Below are 21461 nucleotides of genomic sequence, written 5' to 3'. Positions count from 1 at the left end.
ACTAACTCTCTACTTTATGATGATGAATGATGATGATTTTTATTAGTTGTTTTTGGTGTTTCTTTTGCCAGAGGTGGGGGACTCGTCACATGACTTGGACTCGAGTCAGACTCGTCACAATTGTAATTAATTGAGACTTGACTTGACTTTGGTTCTGGTGCTTGGGACTTGACTTTGACTTGACAAAGTCTTGTGTTTGTGTAAATGACTTGAGTGATGAGATTTGTTCCACCAGACAACTGAATTTCAATTCTGTTTTCTGAATTTGTATTGAACGATTGAATTTTTTTAAGTTGAACTTGATTGTAGAAATCAAACTCATGGTGCACTTAGAAAGTTTTTATCCTATTAAAACCATATTGCATTGAAAAGTCCTAGATATTAAATTGATATTGGACTCTTGCTGGATTTGTTGTTGTCTTGGTGTTCTACATTTAGACTTGAGACTTGACATTAATGCCATGGACTTGACGTGGACTTGACTTGGTAATCTACATTTAGACTTGGGACTTGACTTGAGATTTGTGCCGCAAGAACTGAGACTGACTTGGGACTCGAGCAAAGTTGACTGTGGAATATGCTGTGTGGTAATCGGCTAAAAGGAACTTCTCTTATCACTATTGGCCAAGCGTTAGTTACTGCTTTGTTGGCTCACTGTTGGCCATAGGATCAGTTTTGTCAGTTTTTGGCAATTTTTGTCAGTTTTTTCAGAGAAATAACAGACTGTACAAAGTGTTAATCAGTCTGGGAGTGAACTCTTAATGGTGTACTGGCTACACTCCAGGCCAGAGACCGGCCAGCAGCTCTGTATGGGAGAAAAAAACATTTCCTCTCTCAGCACACACAAATTTATTAGCAGTAGTGTAGACCAGTGGTTTTCAGTCATTATTCAAGGAGGCCCAGTAGTCTGCAACAAACACTGCAGCAGCTCATTTCACTAATTAGTTCCCCCTCTCTGGTTGAAAGTGTATCAACTAGTGAAATGAGCTGCTGTAGTGTTTGGTTGCAGCCTCTTGGCCTCCATGGTGCATGACTAAAAATCAGTGGTGTAGAGGCCAGGGCCACCATGAGGTGTAGCTCCATCCTAAGCGTAGGTCAGTCCGGTGCTAAGGCCGGTGTTTTCCTTCTGGAGCTCCTGGATCAGTTTTTCCTGTCTTCTGTTACAATACGCTTTTATTTAGAAGGACAGCGCAGCAACTGGATGAGTTATTTGTAGCCGAGCTTGCTGGAAACCCCGGAGTAGAGCCGTGTTTGTCACTGTGGATCAGGAATGAGCCCACACAGCACTGCAGGCCTTAACACCAGCCTTTCCCAGCAAGCAACCGCTTTCAGATCTAACCTCTGTGGGAGTTAGTTTGTTAGGTGTGGTTTTGTTTGCTGTATTTCTGTTCTTTTGGACAAGCAAAAACATCCAAACAAGGTTGTTGGTTGGATTTATGGTTGTAGTGGCATGCCTTCCTGCAGAGCATTCTGGGATGTGAGTAGCCTGCATGCCTTCCTGATGAGTGCCTGTTTTTGGTCTTTTACAAGCTCTAATTTGGGCTCAGAGAGATAGTGAGTGTGTGTGTGTGTGTGTGTGTGTGTGTGTGTGTGTGTATGTGTATGTGTGTGTGCATTCACCCTCCAGTAAATGCAAATCATTTGTTTAGGACTGTGTCCAACAGCATCATGCCAGGGGCTAATTCAGGCTGAAGACTGCCTAGTTGTGTCTGTCTGTTGCTCTCTGAGTTCTGCTAATATGGGGGAATGCCCCTTTATTTTGGGGAAACAGGCAGACAGGCTGTGCTATGTTGACTGCTAGGTTGTGGACTTGCGGTCACAAGAACAGGGACATCCAGGCGTGTAGTATGTGTAGTATAGTACAGGTAATTTACCTCTTGAAAATGTAAAATCCTGAAAAACAAACAAAAATCTCTCTCTCTCTCTCTCTCTGCCAGAATGCCCAGAGAAGTGTGCACGGCGAGCGTGCACGGCGGACGGCGAGTGCTGCCACCCTCAGTGTCTGGGCAGCTGTACAGTTCCTGGCAGTGACACGGCATGTGCTGCATGCCTGCATTACTACCACCAGGGGCGCTGCGTGGCCGACTGCCCCGCCGGCACCTACAGGTTCGAGGGCTGGCGCTGCATCAGCGCTGAACTTTGCTCCAAGGTCCACCTCCCCGACTTCGACAGCTTCGTCATCCACGCCGGAGAGTGCACGCCCGACTGCCCGTCTGGATACTACCGCACCGTACCCGACAGGTGAGCTGCAGCCCACCCTGGGTTGTCAGGCTGACATGGAGCCACTAGGGGGAGCTGCGGTGAATTACTGTTGCCATGACTTTGGTACCAATTCCAGTCCCCATCAGTTTCCATTCTAAAATTATATCATAGCAAAACCTGAACTAATATATAGCCTAAAATATCATGAAGTGACACTTAAAGGTTTTCAGTCTAAAACTTTATCTATTCTAAACATCTGGTTGGCTGGTAAAATAGTGAAAGTGGCTGGTGAATTTGGGGATTTTCTCCTTTGTGGCATTTAGCTGACACTGTGTAGAATGATAACGTAAGAGAATTTCCAAGGGCAGAAATAAAAGATAAGAGCCAAGGAGAGAGGTAGAAGGGTTAAGGTTAAAGAATGAATGTAAGTTGATGGAATGAGTTGTCTTAGTGACTGGCCTTATTCTGGAGATCTCTTCACCATTTGCTCTCTTTATGTTTCTGTTTCTGTCCCTCTCTCTATCTCTGTCTCTCCAGTATGTTCTGTACAGCCTGTGTCGGCCTATGCGATAAGGTGTGTGAGGAGAAGGTCATCGACTCCATGGTTGCCGCCCAGTCTCTCAAAGGCTGCACTGTTATCAAAGGCAACCTGCATATCAACATTCGCAGAGGCCGTAAGTACTGCAATACTACTGCAAAACTACTGCAATACTAGCACTGCTACGCTGCTCCTGCTACCAGCAGTTGATGGTAGTTGTTGAAGGAGGGCAAAACAGTCCTCATTCACTTCCCCCTCCTAAATTTCCCAGCTGGCCTGGAGATTTGAAAAGGCCTGTTTGTTACATACTGTAGTTGGAACTATCTGTTGACATCAACAGCACCCTAAGGCGCCGTACGGTTTTTCCTGTCTGGGAAAGTCCGTTGGAAATCCCACATCTCCACAAATACTTTTCAGTAATAAAGAAAAAAGGTCCACAAGTCCAACAAAAACAAACACGGACACAACGCAAAAAAGAGGATAGTAAAAAAAAATGCATAAATACATTCAAAAATCAATAAAGAGAAGAAGAGAAGGAGAGGACTGTGAAGCTGTTGACACAATGCTGACCTGTGTGTGTGTGTGTGTGTCTGTGTCTGTGTGTGTGTGTGTGTGTGTGTGTGTGTGTGTGTGTGTGTGTAGACAACATGGTGGCGGAGCTGGAGAGTTTCACAGGTATGATCCAGAGGGTGACGGGTTTCGTCCAGATCAGACACTCCCCTACTCTGGGCTCCCTGGCCTTCCTCCGCAGCCTGAGATACATTGATGGAGACGAACTTCTGGACGAGTAGGGACACACACACACACACACACACACACACACACACATACTTAACTACAAGCATACGCACAAACAATCCCAATGTCTGTCAGCCCCAACAACTCACAGTGGCTATGCTACTTTCAAGTCAGTTGGTTTTAAACTCTCTCCTGCCTGTTAACCAGAGACTGGAGCTGAAGTTTAGTCAGTCCGTATTCTACTGTATTCTACTGAATAGTACTCTGCTGTACAGTTATATTCAATAAGCCGGACCAACTCTTGACTTGAAGAAAAGTCTATTTTGTTGTTGATCTTTTCTGCGGACATTCAACACACATCCTTGTCTACTTTCTGTCTCTCTCTCTGTCCTTCAAAAATGAGGAGGACAGAACTCCTCTTCTCTGGGCAGAATTCTACTCCCCCAGAGAAAGTTAACCTTTCTACCATTTCTTGTGAAAGTAGTGGGAGAACTTTCACCCAGAGAAAGCCAACTTTTCTGCCATTTCTTATCTAAGTTAGCTCAGTCTGAGAGGACAACAACAAATTATGAGGAAAACAAATTGGTTGATGGAGGTGGGATGTCGTTTTTGGATAATTCAACTTCAGTCTGATATTTGGAGGGGGCGATAACAAAAATACCATCTTACTTTTTTGGATTGATAAGTGTAATATCAGTGAAATTGAAATAATTCGGCACACTCCTTGTTTCTTGGAAAAGCAATTATACTGAGTGACTCTGGTGGCTGTAGACTGTGGTGGATGTGACCTCGCTGCTCAAGGCCTTCAGTACAGCATATCCTCCAACAGCTCAGGGAAAGTTCCTCAAACGTGGCTCCCAGGGTCATGGGAGGCCTTCACTCCCTATTTGTCCTCGTTCTCCCTGAGATTAGAGGTCTGAGGAATGTTACTGTCCCAAGGTTCACATTCCAGCCATTCCTGTCTGGATGCTACCAAACAAGTGAAGGTCATAAAAGCCCCACCTCCTTTCTATTCCTCTCCGATCCGTTCAGATCCGATCTGACAGGGATAATAGAACCAGATTCTTGAATTTAATTAGCCATGACGTTGAAGACAAGGCTCAACAGAATCAGTTACTGGTTAACCTGTTTATCCAGGTCATTTTCATCCCACTGTGAACCAGTCCCTCTAGTCTCTTCTACCAGCTGAACATGGAGATTCACTGGAAGGAGAGTAGCACTCCACTGCTACACCTTATTCAGTTTGCATAGGTTCAAGTTCAAGTTCACTTTATTTATAAAGCACACTATAAAAACAACAAGTGTCAACCAAGGTGCGGTACAAGTATATACAAAACAGAAAGACGTGACCAAAAAAAAATGGGTAGAAGAACTGAAGACCCTCACATTACCGATGTTTCCACTCTTAAATCCCCTCTTCCTCTTAAAATTTACTTGCAATTCACCATCATGCGCTCAAAATTAAGACATTGCCCCTGATGGGAAAGTTGGCTTCTAGCATGGCATACAACACAATACATAATTACAATAAATGCATACAGAAACATGCAAGACATGAAATAAAAGGGGCGAGCGGTACATTGACTCTGTCCATCCTGTCTCTAGCATGTATGCCTTCTCGGCGTTCGACAACCAGCAGCTGCAGTATCTTTGGGACTGGAAGCAGCACAACCTGACCATCAGGGCGGGGAAGCTGTTCTTCGGAGCCAACCCGAAGCTCTGCATGTCCGAGATCCGCAAGATGTGGCAGAAGACCGGCGTCCAGGGCCGCTTCGACGAGAGCGACTTCCAAAACAATGGTCACAGAGCCAGCTGTAAGAGTCGAATGAACCTCAAATGAAATGAATATAAACTTTACATCGGAATCAGTTCACTTGCCAAGTCCAATACATGTACAGAAATTAGTCTTGGTGACATCAGTGCAGAGACTTATCACCCACCTCCTCTATGCCTATGGTAGTCCGTTGGAGGTCCTGTTGTCCTGTACCATGTGTGTTAGTATGCGCAGGACTACTTGTACTACTACTTATTTGTCACCAAGGCTGATTCCTGTAGATTTATTGTACTTGCAGATAAAAGTGGCTGTGTTTTAACATCCTGCTGTCTCTCCAGGTGACAGCACCATCCTGAAGTTCAAGTCCAACAGCACCAGCAGTACGAGGATCAAGCTGACCTGGGAGCGCTACCGCCCCCCTGACTACAGAGACCTCATCAGCTTCATCGTCTACTACAAGGAGGCGTAGGTTTCCTCAGCGTAGACCACCTTCTTTAGCCCTAGGCCACCTCCACTACCAGGATAGACTAGACTGGGTCAGGCTGTGTCTTGGACGGTGTTGTTTGTAGCAGTGATAGGAACTGGAAAACATGGCCAGCTTTGAGGAACCAAAATATCATGACCAAGCATTCAAACAGCAATTTAGGGTTACATGCCTTGCTCAAGCGTTCAACAGGACATGAAATTACCACCTAAATTTAAAAATTTGGATTGTAGTTGGTAAGTTACTTTTACTTTACCAACCATCATTTGGAGTCTTTTTCTATTCTAAACATCTAGTTGACTGGCAAAATAGCGAAGATTTCAGGTGGATTTTGGGGATAAGTTAGCCACCATGTTAGGTGGACACAGCTACTGTTCCTCTGGTCCGCCGGTTGCTCTGTTTAACCTCTGACATTAATCCCCCCTCTCCCCAGGCCTTTCCAGAACATCACAGAGTTCGAGGGACAGGACGGCTGCGGCTCCAACAGCTGGAACATGGTGGATGTGGAGCTGAGGCAGGACAAGGACTCGGACCCCGGGGTGCTACTGTCCAACTTGAAGCCCTGGACGCAGTACGCCATCTTCGTTAAGGCCATCACACTCATGGTGGAGGACAAACACATGCCGAGCGCCAAGAGCAAGGTGGTCTATATCCGCACCAGCCCCGCAGGTACATGTGGTTTCTGATGGCTTTTATAATGGCTTTCATAGATCAGGGGTGCGAGGTCACACCCTAAAGAAAACAACCGAGTAGCCTGAAGGAGTAGAAGATTGTTACTCTGTTTATTTGATGGTATAATATGATTTAAAAGAAAACAAATCTTAGTGGTACAAATGAGTGTTTGCAAATATATAATTTGATAGTTCAATAAAATTACCCCCATAAACTACCACAATGCCCCTACAAAAAAAAAAGATCAAGGGGGAAAAAATGCCATCTGATAAAAAGTTAATATCTTACCGTGGGATAATGGGTGATATGAGAAACGTCTTACTATAGAGTATGGGTAGTGTCTCTGCTGTTGTGACTGTTGTAGGAAGGAGATAGAATAGTGTAGGCCGGGTGGAGAGATGACCAGGGCAGACAGGGAAGGAAGAGCAGTCAGTAGTGGTAAGTACTGGAACCTAGGGATTAAGATTGGAAACTCATGTAGACTGCAGTTCCACTTGTTCTAATGTGATTGTCATCATCCTATCACATCAGGATACGCTTAGTGACAAGTCTAGTAGTCTGCATACACTCCAAAGACAGTGTAAGGATATACAGAGGGAGACAGCTTTAACTGAATCCAGCTGCAATGTAAAGAGATGAAGACAGAGACTGATTTAATTGAATCCAGCTACAATATAAAGATATGGAGACAGAGACGACTTTAAATAATAAACAGTCATGTACAGGTCAAGTGTGGACACACAGTGTTTTGATCTCAGAAAATCACACGTTTGGGGTATCAGGCTGGTCTAGTGGTTAGGCAGGTAAGGGAATTTCCGTTTTTGGTGATAAATAAAGTTTGTCACATAAAAAAAAAAAATCTGAATCCGATCTCAAAAATCAAGTGTAACTGTGGCCACAGGGTGATGAAATCAAAATAAATCAAATCTCTCTCTCTGTCCCCCCCCCCCCCCCCCCCCCCCCCCCCCCCCCCTCTCTCTCTCTCTCTCTCTCTCTCAGCTCCCTCCATGCCTCTGGATGTGCGAGCCTACTCTAACTCGTCCACCCAGTTGGTGGTGCGTTGGTCGCCCCCTGTCTCACCCAATGGAAACCAAACCTACTACCTGGTGAGATGGCAGCAGCAAGCCGAAGACCGAGAGCTGTACCAACACAACTACTGCTCTAAAGGTAAACACATGCACAGACAACAGGCCGAGGACCGAGTGCTATACCAGTACAGTTTCTGTTCTAAATTTCTAAATGTGTTGATGGCGGTAGTGTATACAGACTAAACATGGAAATACAGCAAGTTAGTGTTTCTCCTCGCTCCTTGATGAGGCTTGTCTCATCTTCCTTGTCCTCCTCCTCCTCCTCCTCCTCCTCCTCCTGGGTCCAGAACTGAAGATCCCCATCAGGATTGCTGCCACGGGGGTGGGTGACCAGGACGAGGACACCAAGCCCACCAAGCCGGACACCGACGGGGCAGATAAGGGCCCCTGTTGCCCCTGCCCGAAGTCCGTAGAGGACCTGGAGGCCGAGGCCGCCGACGCCTCCTACCGGAAAGTCTTTGAGAATTTCCTGCACAACTCCATCTTCACACCGCGGTAAGTTACTCATCATCATTACTTATTACTTTACATTATTACTTATTACTCCCTGGGCGCAGTAATTCATTACATTACTCATCACATTTCAGCATTCCTCGCCCTCTCTTCCCTTCAAAAATCAGGATAACTCTGTTACCTCTCCTGTGAATGATCAGGCAGCAAAATGTACTGATGTCCAATGTTCTTGTCATCCTTTTACTGGATAAAATCATAGTACGTGGTAATGTTATCATGATGCTACTTTGAAACTGTCGCAAAATATTTGATTCAGTATTGAATTTTAGAAACATTCAGTACTTCCACCAAATGTGTTCTGCAAGTTAAAATCCCATTTCAGTGTCACCTCCAGAGGGCGTATACGTGCAGTTGGCACTTAGACTGGATTAATTAAAAGGACAAGGAGGATTGGAATAGACAGAGCCACAGTCTGGCTCTTGACAGCGGGCTGCAGCAGTCAGTGCAAAATTCAAACAGCTGAGAACAAACAGTCCACCAGGTCTTGAACTGAATCCCAGTCCACCTAACACAAGTAACTTAGAAAAGCATCTTGATGATCGATATGTGGTCCTCCAAAGGGATTTCAAGGTAAAAACAGGCTTGCATCGAGCTAGGTTAATTTGACAGTTGACATGAACAAGGAGGATTTAGTCAATAGCACACTCAAGGAAATTCTTCCACCCAGAGAAAGTCAACTTTTCTACCATTTCTCATGTAAGGTAGCTTAGTGTGAGAGGACAATGATGAATTATGAGGAAAACAAATCGGGTTTTTTAGATAATTCAACATTTAAAAATAGTGAAAGTGTCTAGTAAGTCAGTCTTCTCTACAGGTAAGCAAGGTTGGTCCTATTCTATTTTAAGCATCCAGTTGGCTGGTAAAATAGTGACTCTAGCTGGTGAATTAGGGGATTCACCAACCATTGTGGACTGTAGTCAAAAAGTGAGTGTCCTGGTCTGTGTCCAACTCTCCTTTACAGCAGTGAATGGGACCCAGAGCAAAGTGTGGGCCTGTTTTTGGTTGGGATACAATACTAACAATTTTTTTCCTCCTTGTATTTCCAATATGAATTGTGGTACACGTGGACAGCTTTTCTTTTTCTTTCTTAAAATTGTTTCTTCTACTTCTGGCTGAAGTGAAAGGCTGCAGGCCTACTCCATAAATCAGACATCTGCATCACATTATCTCTCTCTCACACACACACACACACACACGCACACACACACAGACTATAATGAATTGGCCTAAGTCTGGTCCAGTTGAAGTTAGTTAGTACTCAGTGTGTTTTGCAGAGGCAGCAGAGATGGATGCATTTAGCGCTAAAGATACACAACAGGCTTCATCATCTTTTCCACCGGTTTCCATTCACTCTCCTCAGGCTCATATGTCATTATGTTAATTAGACCATATCCCTGTATGTTTGTGATTGTTCTTTATAGTTATTGTATCATTTACTACATATACATTTATGTTTTCTATGCTGGGTTGTCTTATGATGACAGCAGAATTACTTTGGATTGGTTACTCAAAGATTCACTGTCATCTTTATATCAGACCGAAAATGTCAGAACATTTTGTCAGGTTATTTTTGCCGTTCTTTGTTGTTGGCATCATTGTGCTTACAGAACATCTTGATGCAAACCGTGTTATTTTTGGTGTTAGCTGAAAGCAGAAGATACTGTAATGTACTCAGGTAGCACATGTTGTCATTGGTGTGAAACACCGCCACTGCATTCAGGTCAGCTTCCTCTGTGACTTTAGAGACATATTTAAAAACCTGAATGAAATCAGACTAATGTGTTTCCATGGACAAATAAATGGACAGATTTAGCAGAATGTAGATGTGTTAATCAGACCAAGGTGTTTCCATGATATTTGGTTGGGTCAGAATATTGCTTTACCAGGTTAAGATGTGATTTTTCGTGTGTATGGAAATGTAGCCAGCAAATTGATAGCCTGTCATACTAACCTAACCCTATCCCATGTAGCCCTACACTGCAGAACTCAACTTTAACTCAACTTTCTCACCATCCTCCTGTCTCTCTCTCTTTTCCCTCCATCTCCATCTCTCTCTCCTACCTCTCTCTGTTTCTCTCTCTCTTCATTCTTTCCCCATTCTTCTCTCCTGCAGTCCACCAGATCGTCGCCGCAGAGATTTATTTGGCATCGCCAACGCCACCCTCTCCCGCGGCGGCCGGCTATACGCCAACAGCACCACCGCCCCTCCTCTCCCAGCCGCCGGTAGCAGTAACAGCAGCACCACGGAGCCGGAGGCGTCGGATCATGAGTTTGAATTCATGGAGCAAGCCGTGACCGAGCGCGAGCTACAGATCTCCGGCCTGCAGCCGTTCACCGTTTACCGCATCGACGTCCATGCCTGCAACCGGCAGGTCCGACACTGCAGCGCCGCAGAGTTCGTCTTCTCCAGAACGCAACCTGCAGGTTAGGTTTTGTTTACAAATAGATATTAATTAAGAGATTATTTTTTGGTTACTGTATTGACTGCTTTATGAGCAGCTCCTGGCCTGAAGCTCACAGTTATCACATTAGTCCTTGTTATCAACCACCAGGTTAGACATTTCAATCTGCTGCTGGTTCAGTGCAACTCAACAAGTCTTTTCTCAACCACAGGGTTGTATATACTCTATTGATCTTTGGTGTTTATTGAAAATGTGTATGGATTTGTAGTTTTATTTATATGATTTCCCCAATTGTGTTTCATTGTTGATGTTAATTGCGGCTGGTGGATTATGGGATTACATTTACATTATAGTTTACCTTTTAGTCGTTATCCCAATCGACCCTGCTAATACTGCAACAAGTTGTTTCTACTGAACTCATTTGAAGTCACTCTGGATAAGAGGTCTACCCTGTGAGCTCTGTGGTCACCATGGTAACCCGGTCTCCCTGTGGTTCTCCAGAGAACGCTGACGACATCCCCGGCCCGGTGACCTGGGAGGGCCAGGAGGACTGGGTGTACCTGCGCTGGCCGGAGCCGTCTCGTCCAAACGGACTCATCCTCATGTACGAGATCAAGTTCAGACTGGCTGCTGAGGTAAGACAACCTCTCCGTCTTCTGGGGCTGGGAAGCTTGGAAAATGAATTCTGTCATTTCCGGGTCTGAACATAGAATTTTCTGAATTTTCAGAATTGATTTTAAGATTTATTGATCATTTATAAGTCAGGGATGGGTCTGGCAGACCGTTTAACCCTCTATGAGTCAGAACTTGCTGCCTACTGGCTAGATTAAAACAACAGGTCCATATTGGCTGTTCCCAAATCTAGATCATAGATGTGTACTGTATATTAGATTCTGGATATATAGATTGTCATTCATTGTCATCAGAATGATCTTGGACTCCTAAAATCACGTCACTTCTTAAAACTCATGTTTAAAGATTTTTTTATGTAATGATCTTTTATTAATTGTGTGTGTGTGTGTGTGTTTCAGGCTGAGAAGCATGAGTGTGTGTCTGGTCAGGTGTACCAGACCCAGCGTGGCGCTCGGCTGTCCAACCTCAGTCCAGGAAACTATTCAGTCAGAGTCAGAGCAACTTCACTGGCTGGCAACGGATCCTGGACCCACATTCTGGATCTCTATGTAGCTGAGCGTAAGAGACACACACACACACACACACACACACTAGGGGTTCTCCGAGGACAGCTAGTGGAGTGGCTAAATGCTTCGGAGGGAGGGGGTGAGCAGTGGCACCATTAATAAATAACAATTTGTCCTTTTTTCCTGCTTCTTTAGTGAATTTGGTTTTATTGACAGGATAGTCTACTGAGCAGGCATCTGGTTAGATCCCTGCAGTGTCCTAATGCGTCCACTGGCCAAGCAGATGCCATGTACTGTTGTTGTGGGTTCGAAGCCTGTTTGTAATAATCAAAGGAACTCTTTGATCCAACAGGATATGAAAACTTCCTCTACGCTATGATCTTCATCCCCATCGGCATCCTCCTTTTCCTCTGCTTCCTGGTCGCAATGCTGGTCATCTTCAACAGGAAAAGGTTTGTGTGTTTCTGTGCAGCTCAATGGGTAGAGAGAGGCACTGACACTGCCAGGGTTAGAGGTTCAATTCCCTGTGTAGCTCAGTAACACACTATCACTGCACAATTTTAAGTTCTACAGTTCTAAAAATGTTCACTAAAATGAAAATCTAGATTATCTTGCGAGGTATTGTCTTCACAATTATTTGTCTGGATAATTTAAGGAACAAAAAAATTTCACTGCACATTTTAACCACCAGTTCCAACCACAGTGGATTTTCTAAATAAATTCAATATTGTTGATTTGCCGATATTCTACTATTAATTGTGGAAACCAACATGATGATATATACGATTATACACTACAGCTGTGCAGACCTAGTTTGCAAGCGTACGTGTGTGTGTATGTGTGTGTGCGTGTCTATAAACCCTGTGTGTGTTTGTGTGTCCAGGAACAGCGACCGGCTGGGGAACGGAGTCCTCTACGCCTCGGTCAACCCAGAATACTTCAGCGCTGCCGAGAGTAAGTGAACATTACTGAGCATGTTCTCTTTTATTTGATTAATAAAGCACTTTGTAAACTGTTTTAAAAAGTGCTATACATATAAAGTTAATTTTAGTATTATTATTGTTATGATGTAGCTGAACTAAAAGCTGAACTGGTCGCCGCGCAGTGTATTGTTATTGTTATTATCGTCATCATGTAACGCTTTCTGTGCAGTGTACGTACCGGATGAGTGGGAGGTGGCGAGGGAGAAGATCTCTCTGAGCCGGGAGCTGGGTCAGGGGTCGTTCGGCATGGTGTACGAGGGCATGGCCAAGGGCGTGGTCAAAGACGAGCCGGAGACCCGCGTCGCCGTCAAGACCGTGAACGAGACGGCCAGCATGAGGGAGCGGATAGAGTTCCTCAACGAGGCCTCCGTCATGAAGGAGTTCAACTGTCACCACGTGGTACATGCACGCACACACACACACACACATGTTCAGATCATACAGAGCAGTGGTGGACAGGTTTCATTCTATTCTAGATTCTGTTCTGTTTTATTCTATTCTGTTCTACTCTATTCTATTCTAAGTATGTTATTCAGTCGATATTCAGAATGCCATTCTGGGGCTAGAGTCCCATAAATGATAATAAAAAATGATTATTAAAAAGTCAAATCAACGTTATGTCAAATCAACATCAAGTCAAATCATTAGACGAGGGAGCCAGTCAGTTCCTGTGTTGTAATGATGTACTGTGCTGTGATTGGTGCAGGTTCGTCTCCTGGGCGTGGTCTCTCAGGGCCAGCCCACCCTGGTCATCATGGAGCTGATGACGCGAGGAGACCTGAAGAGTTACCTGCGCTCCCTCCGACCCAAAGAGGTACCTGCCTTTAGCTTCTACCAGCCAGGTCACTAGTTTGTTCAGACAGAGGCACCCTGGGGTGCATATCATGTCCTGGTAGTGTTCTGGGTCTCTCTATCCCAAGCCAGCAGGCTTTGACGTCCTGTTAGCCTGTTGTTGAGACCAATAGTGAGTTTAGAAATGATTGTGTGTAATGTAGTGAACTAGAGATAAGCTTAAGTATAGGTAGAAGGGTAGTGTAGTATAGGTGTACAGATCCTAGTAAGGTATAATGTACAGGGAGCTGGTCATTATCACAAAATACGTCCCAATGGGGTGAATCAAGAACCCAACACAAAGCGGAGTGACCGGCTTGCTGTACATTATCTTGTTAATTACATGGCTGCTTACTAAATACATGAATCATTTGACATGAAATGTTGATTAATTTCAAGATTAATTTGCTAGTTTCCACCCAGAAAATAGTCCAGCCGGACTGTCTGCAGTAACCAAGCAGTAACATATTTTTGACACAGGGTGTCACCAATTAATTTGAATAAAAATCAACAAAATCGACCAGATTTTTTGATTGCAGAGTGATAAGGTTAGCTGTAACAAGAAACAGCAGTCTATTATTGAGACATGACAGACCTCAGAATGCCTTCATTGGCCAAACAGAATTTATTATTCAACAAAACCGTAGTTCTAGGTAGTAAGTGTTGATATATGGTAGTATACTATAGTTCTGTAGATACTAAGTATAACTAAAGTGTAATGCTATAGGAACTCTATATAGTATATATTCTAACTATATTCTCTATATTCTAACTATATTCTTTATATAAGAACTCTACTCTATATGGTATAGATATATATATATATATATATATATATATATATATATATATAATTCTCTCTACTCTAAGTATATGTACGAACTCTCTACGTAACACAAGGAAGAGTTACAGTGATGATTGATGGTAACTGATTGATGTTCATCAGGACCTCATTCCTCATGTGGAACTAACTCTCTCCCCTGTCTGTCTGTCTGTCTGTCTGTCTGTCTGTCTGTCTGTCTGTCTGTCTGTCTGCAGCAGCAGTGGTCGAGCATGTCTCTCCCTCCTCTGAAGAAGATGCTGCAGATGGCGGGGCAGATCGCTGACGGCATGGCTTACCTCAACGCCAACAAGTTCGTCCACAGAGATCTGGCAGCCAGGAACTGCATGGTGGCCGAGGACTTCACTGTTAAGATAGGAGGTAAAGGACCATAGGGAGGTCAGAGGTCAGCTACAGAACACAGCACCCTGCTGCCAAAAACTAAGCTGGTTTAAGACCTTCACCCAGGCAGTCACCTGTGCTGATAATTCCCCTAACCCACTTGTGGTGACCAGGGAGCTAGTTAGTAGTGTTTTTTTATTCTTATGAATGAGCACTACTTTGGAGAACAGTAAAGAACAGATATTTGATTTAAAGGCTTTTTAACAGTTAGAAATGTCTTTATCATTAAAGTGCTGTGGATGTGACCTGTTGACCATCGAAGCATTCTAAATAAATCACTTCCTCGTCTGTGTGTGTGTGTCTGTGTGTGTCTGTGTGTGTGTGTGTGTGTGTGTGTAGACTTCGGTATGACCAGGGATATCTATGAGACAGATTACTATCGTAAAGGCGGTAAGGGTTTACTTCCTGTCCGCTGGATGTCGCCCGAGTCGCTGAAGGACGGAGTCTTCACCACCAACTCTGACGTCTGGTAAGCGCACACACACGCACAAAACCAAACAAATATAGTGGCTTTGTTTTCTGTATATACCTCCTTCCATAAAATATGTTCTGAATATGATGTGATAATCCGAAGAGACACCAATGCACATGCACCTTGCACATCAAGTTCTCCGCATAAGTTCTCTACATGTTTTTTGTTTTTGTTTAATACATACCAGTGGTGTAATCATCAGTTGTATGTTTAATACCATAATTTTTATTCTCATTTCTATCATTTTTTTGTTTTTGAAAATTGAATATGAAATCAAATATATGAAATCTAATATTACATTTCCCTCTCTCTCTCTCTCTCTCTCTCTCTCTCTCTCTCTCTCTCTCTGTCTCTCTCGCTCGCTCGCTCGCTCGCTCTCTCTCTCTCTCTCTGTAGGTCGTTCGGGGTTGTGTTGTGGGAGGTGGCGACTCTGGCAGAGCAGCCCTACCAGGGTCTGTCCAATGAGCAGGTCCTCCGCTTTGTCATGGAGGGAGGATTGCTGGAGAAACCACAGCACTGTCCTGACATGCTGTAAGAGACACACACACACACACACACACACACACACACACACACACACACACACACACAAACACAGACACAGACATACTCTTAGGGAAACCACAACACTGTCCTGACATACTGTGAAGTTGAATTTCTGCCATTATCCAAGAGAACCTGTACCCAGAGCGTCTGCACTACACTCGATATGCTGTCATGTGTTTTGTGGATATCTCCATTTTGACAGTTCTCTCTGTAAAAACATCAGACAAAAATAGCCAAACCCTAGGCTCTAGTATCCCACAGCCGCCTAGGTCCCGAAAATGAAAACCGACTTAGTTTTTGGCAGCAATTCCCAACAAGATAGCCTGTTTCATGTCAAATTGACAAAAAACAATATGAATGTCTGTTTTTATACATCACAAAAATGGTTCTTCGTTGGGTTTGCACTTGCTTAGGTAATAATGTGATCAAATTAGGACTTCTGAAAGTTTCCTTAGGGGCTTGGCAGCTCAGTGAACCATTCTTGAGTGTATTTGACAATTCTGTTATTGAGCCAGCCAGGGGTTAGACCATGTGCAGATATCAGATGTTTCTAATGAGAACACTGCCACAACCATCCCATTCCACCTGATCCCACAGGAGCGTCATTGGGTTGAGATCTGGAGACTGAACTAAAGTCACTGTTATATTCCCGGAATCATCTTTATTCTGCTGGAATTTTCCATTTGAAAAAAGGAAGACTGTGGCCATGAAGGGTCAGCAATATTGTTTAGGTACGCTGTGGCATTCAAACCAGGCTCTGCTGGTACTAAGAGGCCTAATGTGAGCCAAGAAAACATTCCCCAACACCATTACACCACCAGTAGCCTGTACTGTTGACACCAGGCAGGATGGATACATGGATACATCCTAACCTCCTGGTCTTGCCATTCTCCTCTGACCTCTCTCATCATCAAGGCATTTTGTCTGACTGCATGGTTTTTGTTTATGGCACCATTATCAATAAACTCTAGGCACTGCAGTGCCAAAATCCCAGGAGGCCTTGATATGATATGAAGTTCAAAGTAGCTTAAATCACATCTTACCATTCTAATGTTTAGTCAGGCTATACTGAATCTCTCCACCCTGTCAGCATGCTTTCTACTTATGCTTTATTTATACCTGACTAACTGTCTGGAGGAGCAAGCTGTTTGCTTAAATGGGGAGGTAAACCTGATAAAATATTGAGTGTAAGTTTTCATTACAACTTTGATTCACTGATGAAATGTCAGGGTAAAACAGAATGTGGTTGGGTTAACACATGCAGTATCAGCAGTAACGGTTTCTCTCATTTGAAATGAATGAACTTCAATCAGAGAACAAGGCATTCAATACATCTGATGTGACATAGGGGTTCATCAGGCTTGGTTGTCAGAGTCCAGGCTTGGTGTAGAGCTCTAAACGTGTTGCATAGCGCCAACTGCTGGCCTGCTGAGGGAAGTGAAGGCAGCGTCGGCTCTCTGCTTCATAAACAAGCAGCGGGGGGAAAAAACACATACAGCCATTTTTAGCAGCTGAAAGCAAACATTTGGCAAAAGCAAATATTGGCTTGTCAGTTGGAAGGCAGAGAGTTCCTCTGGATGGAGCAGCTACTACAGGAGGACATGTTGTTGATGTAGACTAGACTAACCTGTGTGTGGGTGTGTGTGTGTGTGTGTGTGTGTGTGGGTGTGGGTGTGTGTCCAGGTTCGAGCTGATGCGGATGTGTTGGCAGTACAACCCTAAGATGCGTCCATCCTTCGCGGAGATCATCAGCAGCATCAAGGAGGAGCTGGACCCGGCCTTCAGAGAGCTCAGCTTCTTCTACAGCGCTGACAACAAGCCGGCCGACGCGCCGCAGCTCCACCTGGACACCACGGACAACATGGATGACGTCCCCCTGGACCCCCCCTCCTCCACCCAGCCGCAGCAAGCGCCGACCCCCCAACAGACGCCGCCCTCCCCGGGCTCCAAGGCTCCGCCCGCCCCCTCGTTAGCCCCCAGCCCGCCCTCCTCTCCCTGCTCGTCAAGCTCCGCCGCGGACAAGCAGGCCTCCGGCCAGCAGGCGGCCAACGGGCTGTCGGGGCCAGGCCTAGGGGCGGGGCAGGCGGCGGGGTCGGGGTCGGGCCCGGGGCTCGGGGCGGGGTCGGGCGCCATGATGCGGCCGTCTCTGGACGACCTGCCGCCGTACGCGCACATGAATGGAGGACGCAAAAACGAGCGCGCCATGCCCCTGCCCCAGTCCTCTGCCTGCTGATTTGAGGAGCGTCACCCCCTATCCCTCCACCCAAATACCCCCCCTAAGACTTCAAACCCCGCCTCCTGCTGCTCTACAGAGCCTGTTTTTCTCAGTGGGCGGGATCTCTTTTAAAAAAAATAAAGTAAAATACATCAAAAACATGACCGCCAGCTGGGTTTGGCTCCTTTCTGGGCAGTCAAGACTCAAAGGAAGGTGGAGACACCTTCACTTCTCTGTCAGTCTATCAGTCTGTCAGTCCATGTTCTGCTGTACCTCCACAAACTTTTTTTTTTTTTTTCTTTGCATATTTTTATTCTAGTTTTGGTTTCTACCAGCTGGCTGTCAGATGTGACATTGCCCCTTGCTGCTGAGGAGGAAGAACAGAAAACAGGAAAGGAGAAAGAATGAAAGCATTCAGGGGGGGAGGTCTCTCTCTCTTTCTCCCCCCCCCCCCCCCCCGTACGGCTGAACTAGTTTTATATATTGTTGTTTATTTGTTACTTTTTTATATAAATTTCCAAATAGGGAAAAAATGTGTAGGCCTTTATAAATGACCGGTGTTTTGGTCGCTTTTGGGCGGGCATTATGGTGAAACTGTTGCGCATATCTAACGGAGGAGCACTTCAGAGAGGTCGGCGTCTCCGGCGTCTAGCGGTTTGCGTTGCTGCTCTGCAGGCTGCGTGCCGGGTCAGCAGCCAATCCGCTGAAAAGCAAAAGGAGGGGGAGAGGTCAAATCTGCCAAATTTGTTGCCAAATTGTATTTTTTTGTTTAGTTCCTTTTCGTCTACTAGTCTTCCCCGATCATTCTCCACCCCACCAGATTGAAAACGGAAGCAAAAAAACAAAAACAAACAAAAAATCAAAAACAGTTCTTCTGGCGCTCTGTACTGTTACCACGCCGTCCTAAAAATCTGTGATTTACAGGGAGATTAGCTTCCCTCCAGTCCCTCTACAGTCCTACACTCTCCATCTTAGGCCACTGTTCATCGCTCTCCACATCTACTGCATTGATCTCTACTGGATAGATACCTACTGAGTAGACCTCTATCAAATTGATCTCCACCAAATAGATCCTGATTACATAGATTTCTCTGAGGTTGAGCCACACGCTGTCACAAAGTGCTGTTCCATAAGGGTCTAACCGCCAAATAACGTCAATAAGCAAAAAAAAACAAACCTCAAAGCGAGGACTGGGGAGGGAAGAGCATGAAGAGGCGAGCGAATACGAACTCTAGATCTCCGACTTGACCGACTCGGGGGTTCGCTCCGAGTCCAGAGGCGGCGGCGTTGTATACAAGCAGGTATTTTTTTAGATTAGCCATTAGTCTCTAAGATTTACAACATCTCTATGTGGGCAGAGCATTTACATACACATCAGTTGTTTGTGTCACTTTTCTAACTTTTTTACAGTTGGAGACATTCATCATGTACAGAAAGAAGCTGCTATTCTTTATTTCTCTTGTGGTTGTACTATAGCTGATATCTATATATAAAGAGAAAAACTCCTTCAGGTTGGATCTACAACCGTTTCCACTACAGTCCAGTTGTTTTTTTTTATGCTCGTAATTGTGTAAAAGTGTATCTGAGACGGTGTTGTTTCTATGTTGCTTAAAAAAAAGGTTTGACGTTTTGCCTTGTGTTTTCTAACACCGGTACACTCCCCTGTCCCACCCAACCGGACGGACGGCGGCGGTGTCTGTGACCGTCGGCGTTCCCGTCTTCTCTCGGGACGCCCCCGGCTTCCCCCCTCTACCCATAATTCTCTGGGTCGGAGGTCAGAGGTCGGGCGTCGCTGCCGAGTCCCAACTGAATCTCAGGTCAAAGAAAAGTTAAATCCTTTTCTACTTTTTTCCAGATGTTTTTCTTTTCTTCTTTTTTGTATTGTGCTGTCATACGCAGTGACATCCAGCCTGGCTGTGTTTGTTACCTCTCTGTCTGATCCCATGTCCTATTTCATTTCTTTGATCATTTGACAAGGCCAGTGTCTCTCAAACTGTTGGAACCACAATAGGTCCAGGGACAGTTTCTAAGTGTTTAAATAAGATTGGGTTCAAGGAACACAAAGTAAACACAAGATATCCCTCTTAACAAGTCTTGTAATCTAGTATTGAGCCTTAAAATCTTACTTTTTCTTAAAAGAAAGTGAAAAAATCTACCATTAGGATGAGATCATTCCACTTGGTTCTGCTGCAGATCAACACGTTTCTTGAATCGAGTGGGATTTTCTCAATGCTGCTGGACTAATCCACATTATTCTGTCTTGTTTCAAGATGCTGACGCTTGTATCTCGAAAATTACTGCAACAAGTGAAGCTGCTTTGTGGAAGATGTGGGATTTTCTCATCCCATTGGCAGACTCGCTCATGTGTTTTAAGAAAAATATGATTTTCAGGCCGAATACAAAATTAAGCCCAGGCCTTCTCTTCCTCGGAGCTACTTCTGTCAATAACACAGCAGGTCTGGATTGAGCCAGAGCCACACATTTTGGTTGAAGTCTGCTCCACTGTTGCGGATGTCAACTGGACTGAGATCCCTGTCTTTAAAACCTAGATGAATACCAAGTGAACACTAAACAGAATGCATTTTGTCACAGAGTTCAGGTTTACTGAAGAAACACAGCAGACTAAACTATAAAGACATCGTTATAAACGTAAGATCAGAGAAGGGACCACATGGAATAGATTTTAAAGGCTCATTCACCTCAAAACGTTACATTTGTATTCCCAGTTCCCAGCCCAGATGTTTCTTATTTATTTCATTTCATTTTGTGAAGTGTAAATCACTGTACAAATACCCTGCAAGTTTTTTTTTTTTTTTCTCTTTTGTTAATTTTTGTATTCCTTTGCTATTTGGGGGAAGGTTTTGTTATTCCTTCAAGCATCCATCTACCTCACTGTTTGTTTTCACTCTTATGTACGTGTTCAGAAAGACAAAAACATCTCATCTCTGTTGTCCGGCTGTAATGACGATCTTACCGAGTGCTGTTTATACGGACAAACTCGTTACCACACGAAACACTACAAACCACAAAACCAAACCATCCCGGAGGGGAGGGGAGAGGGGGCGGGGCAGAAGCGTGTTGCGCAATTGCAGGGGGGTGGAAATGAAAACCAGACTGATTCTCGTAAATGTTTTTGACGGCATCTGGTAAATTACCAACTATCATTTTGGAGTCCTGTTCTAAACATCTAGGTGGCTGATAAAGTAGTGCAAGTTGCTGGTGAATTTGGGGGATGTGCCAGCCTCTGCAGCCTGGGGATTGAAATGTTTTGATTGAAATGGGAGTGAAACGATTTGGCCATCTGATGCTATGCAAATGTGGTGGTGGTGGGTAGAGGGTATGGGGGGGGTATGTCCTGTGTTTCCTGATGTGTCTCTGGACCCCGCATCCCCCTCCCCCGCAACCAACATCCCCCCTACATCCCACTCCTACCAGCTCACAGAGGCTGTTCTGCATAAAAACTGTACTTTTGGATGTTGTTTGGTACTGTGATGCTATTTTGCTGATGGGTACAGAGAACCAGAGGATTTTATTTTGAGAAGAGCGAGTGTGTCAGTGCTGTTGTCCAATGGAAATGGATGTTATTGGAGTTCTAGCTTTAGGAGGCCAGACCGCTTCACACAAAACACCCAACCAGATGTT

At 44.7% G+C, this 21461-nt stretch overlaps 1 protein-coding gene across 1 annotated transcript in view; it reads left to right on the top strand.

Annotated features, from left to right (window-relative positions):
• LOC139639465 (insulin-like growth factor 1 receptor) overlaps positions 1–17837 on the top strand; it is a 56607-nt gene extending 38770 nt beyond the window's left edge. The window contains exons 3-21 of the mRNA XM_071513567.1: positions 1938–2241; positions 2740–2876; positions 3383–3527; positions 5084–5292; positions 5591–5717; positions 6170–6405; positions 7408–7575; positions 7784–7991; positions 10123–10433; positions 10913–11046; positions 11443–11602; positions 11903–12002; positions 12434–12504; positions 12703–12932; positions 13240–13347; positions 14403–14565; positions 14926–15055; positions 15455–15589; positions 17288–17837. Coding sequence (XP_071369668.1) covers positions 1938–2241; positions 2740–2876; positions 3383–3527; positions 5084–5292; positions 5591–5717; positions 6170–6405; positions 7408–7575; positions 7784–7991; positions 10123–10433; positions 10913–11046; positions 11443–11602; positions 11903–12002; positions 12434–12504; positions 12703–12932; positions 13240–13347; positions 14403–14565; positions 14926–15055; positions 15455–15589; positions 17288–17837 — 3626 coding nt within the window. The remainder of the gene's footprint in view (positions 1–1937; positions 2242–2739; positions 2877–3382; positions 3528–5083; positions 5293–5590; positions 5718–6169; positions 6406–7407; positions 7576–7783; positions 7992–10122; positions 10434–10912; positions 11047–11442; positions 11603–11902; positions 12003–12433; positions 12505–12702; positions 12933–13239; positions 13348–14402; positions 14566–14925; positions 15056–15454; positions 15590–17287) is intronic.
• The last annotated feature ends 3624 nt before the right edge of the window (positions 17838–21461 follow it).

Source organism: Centroberyx affinis, unplaced genomic scaffold (assembly GCF_046629955.1).
Source record: "Centroberyx affinis isolate AG114_WGS23_722 - 3 ecotype Tasmania unplaced genomic scaffold, CSIRO-AGI_Caff_v1 ptg007319l_1, whole genome shotgun sequence".
NCBI lineage: Eukaryota > Metazoa > Chordata > Actinopteri > Beryciformes > Berycidae > Centroberyx > Centroberyx affinis.
Note: the sequence above shows the minus strand (reverse complement) of the source record. Positions and strands in the feature narration are given on the sequence as shown.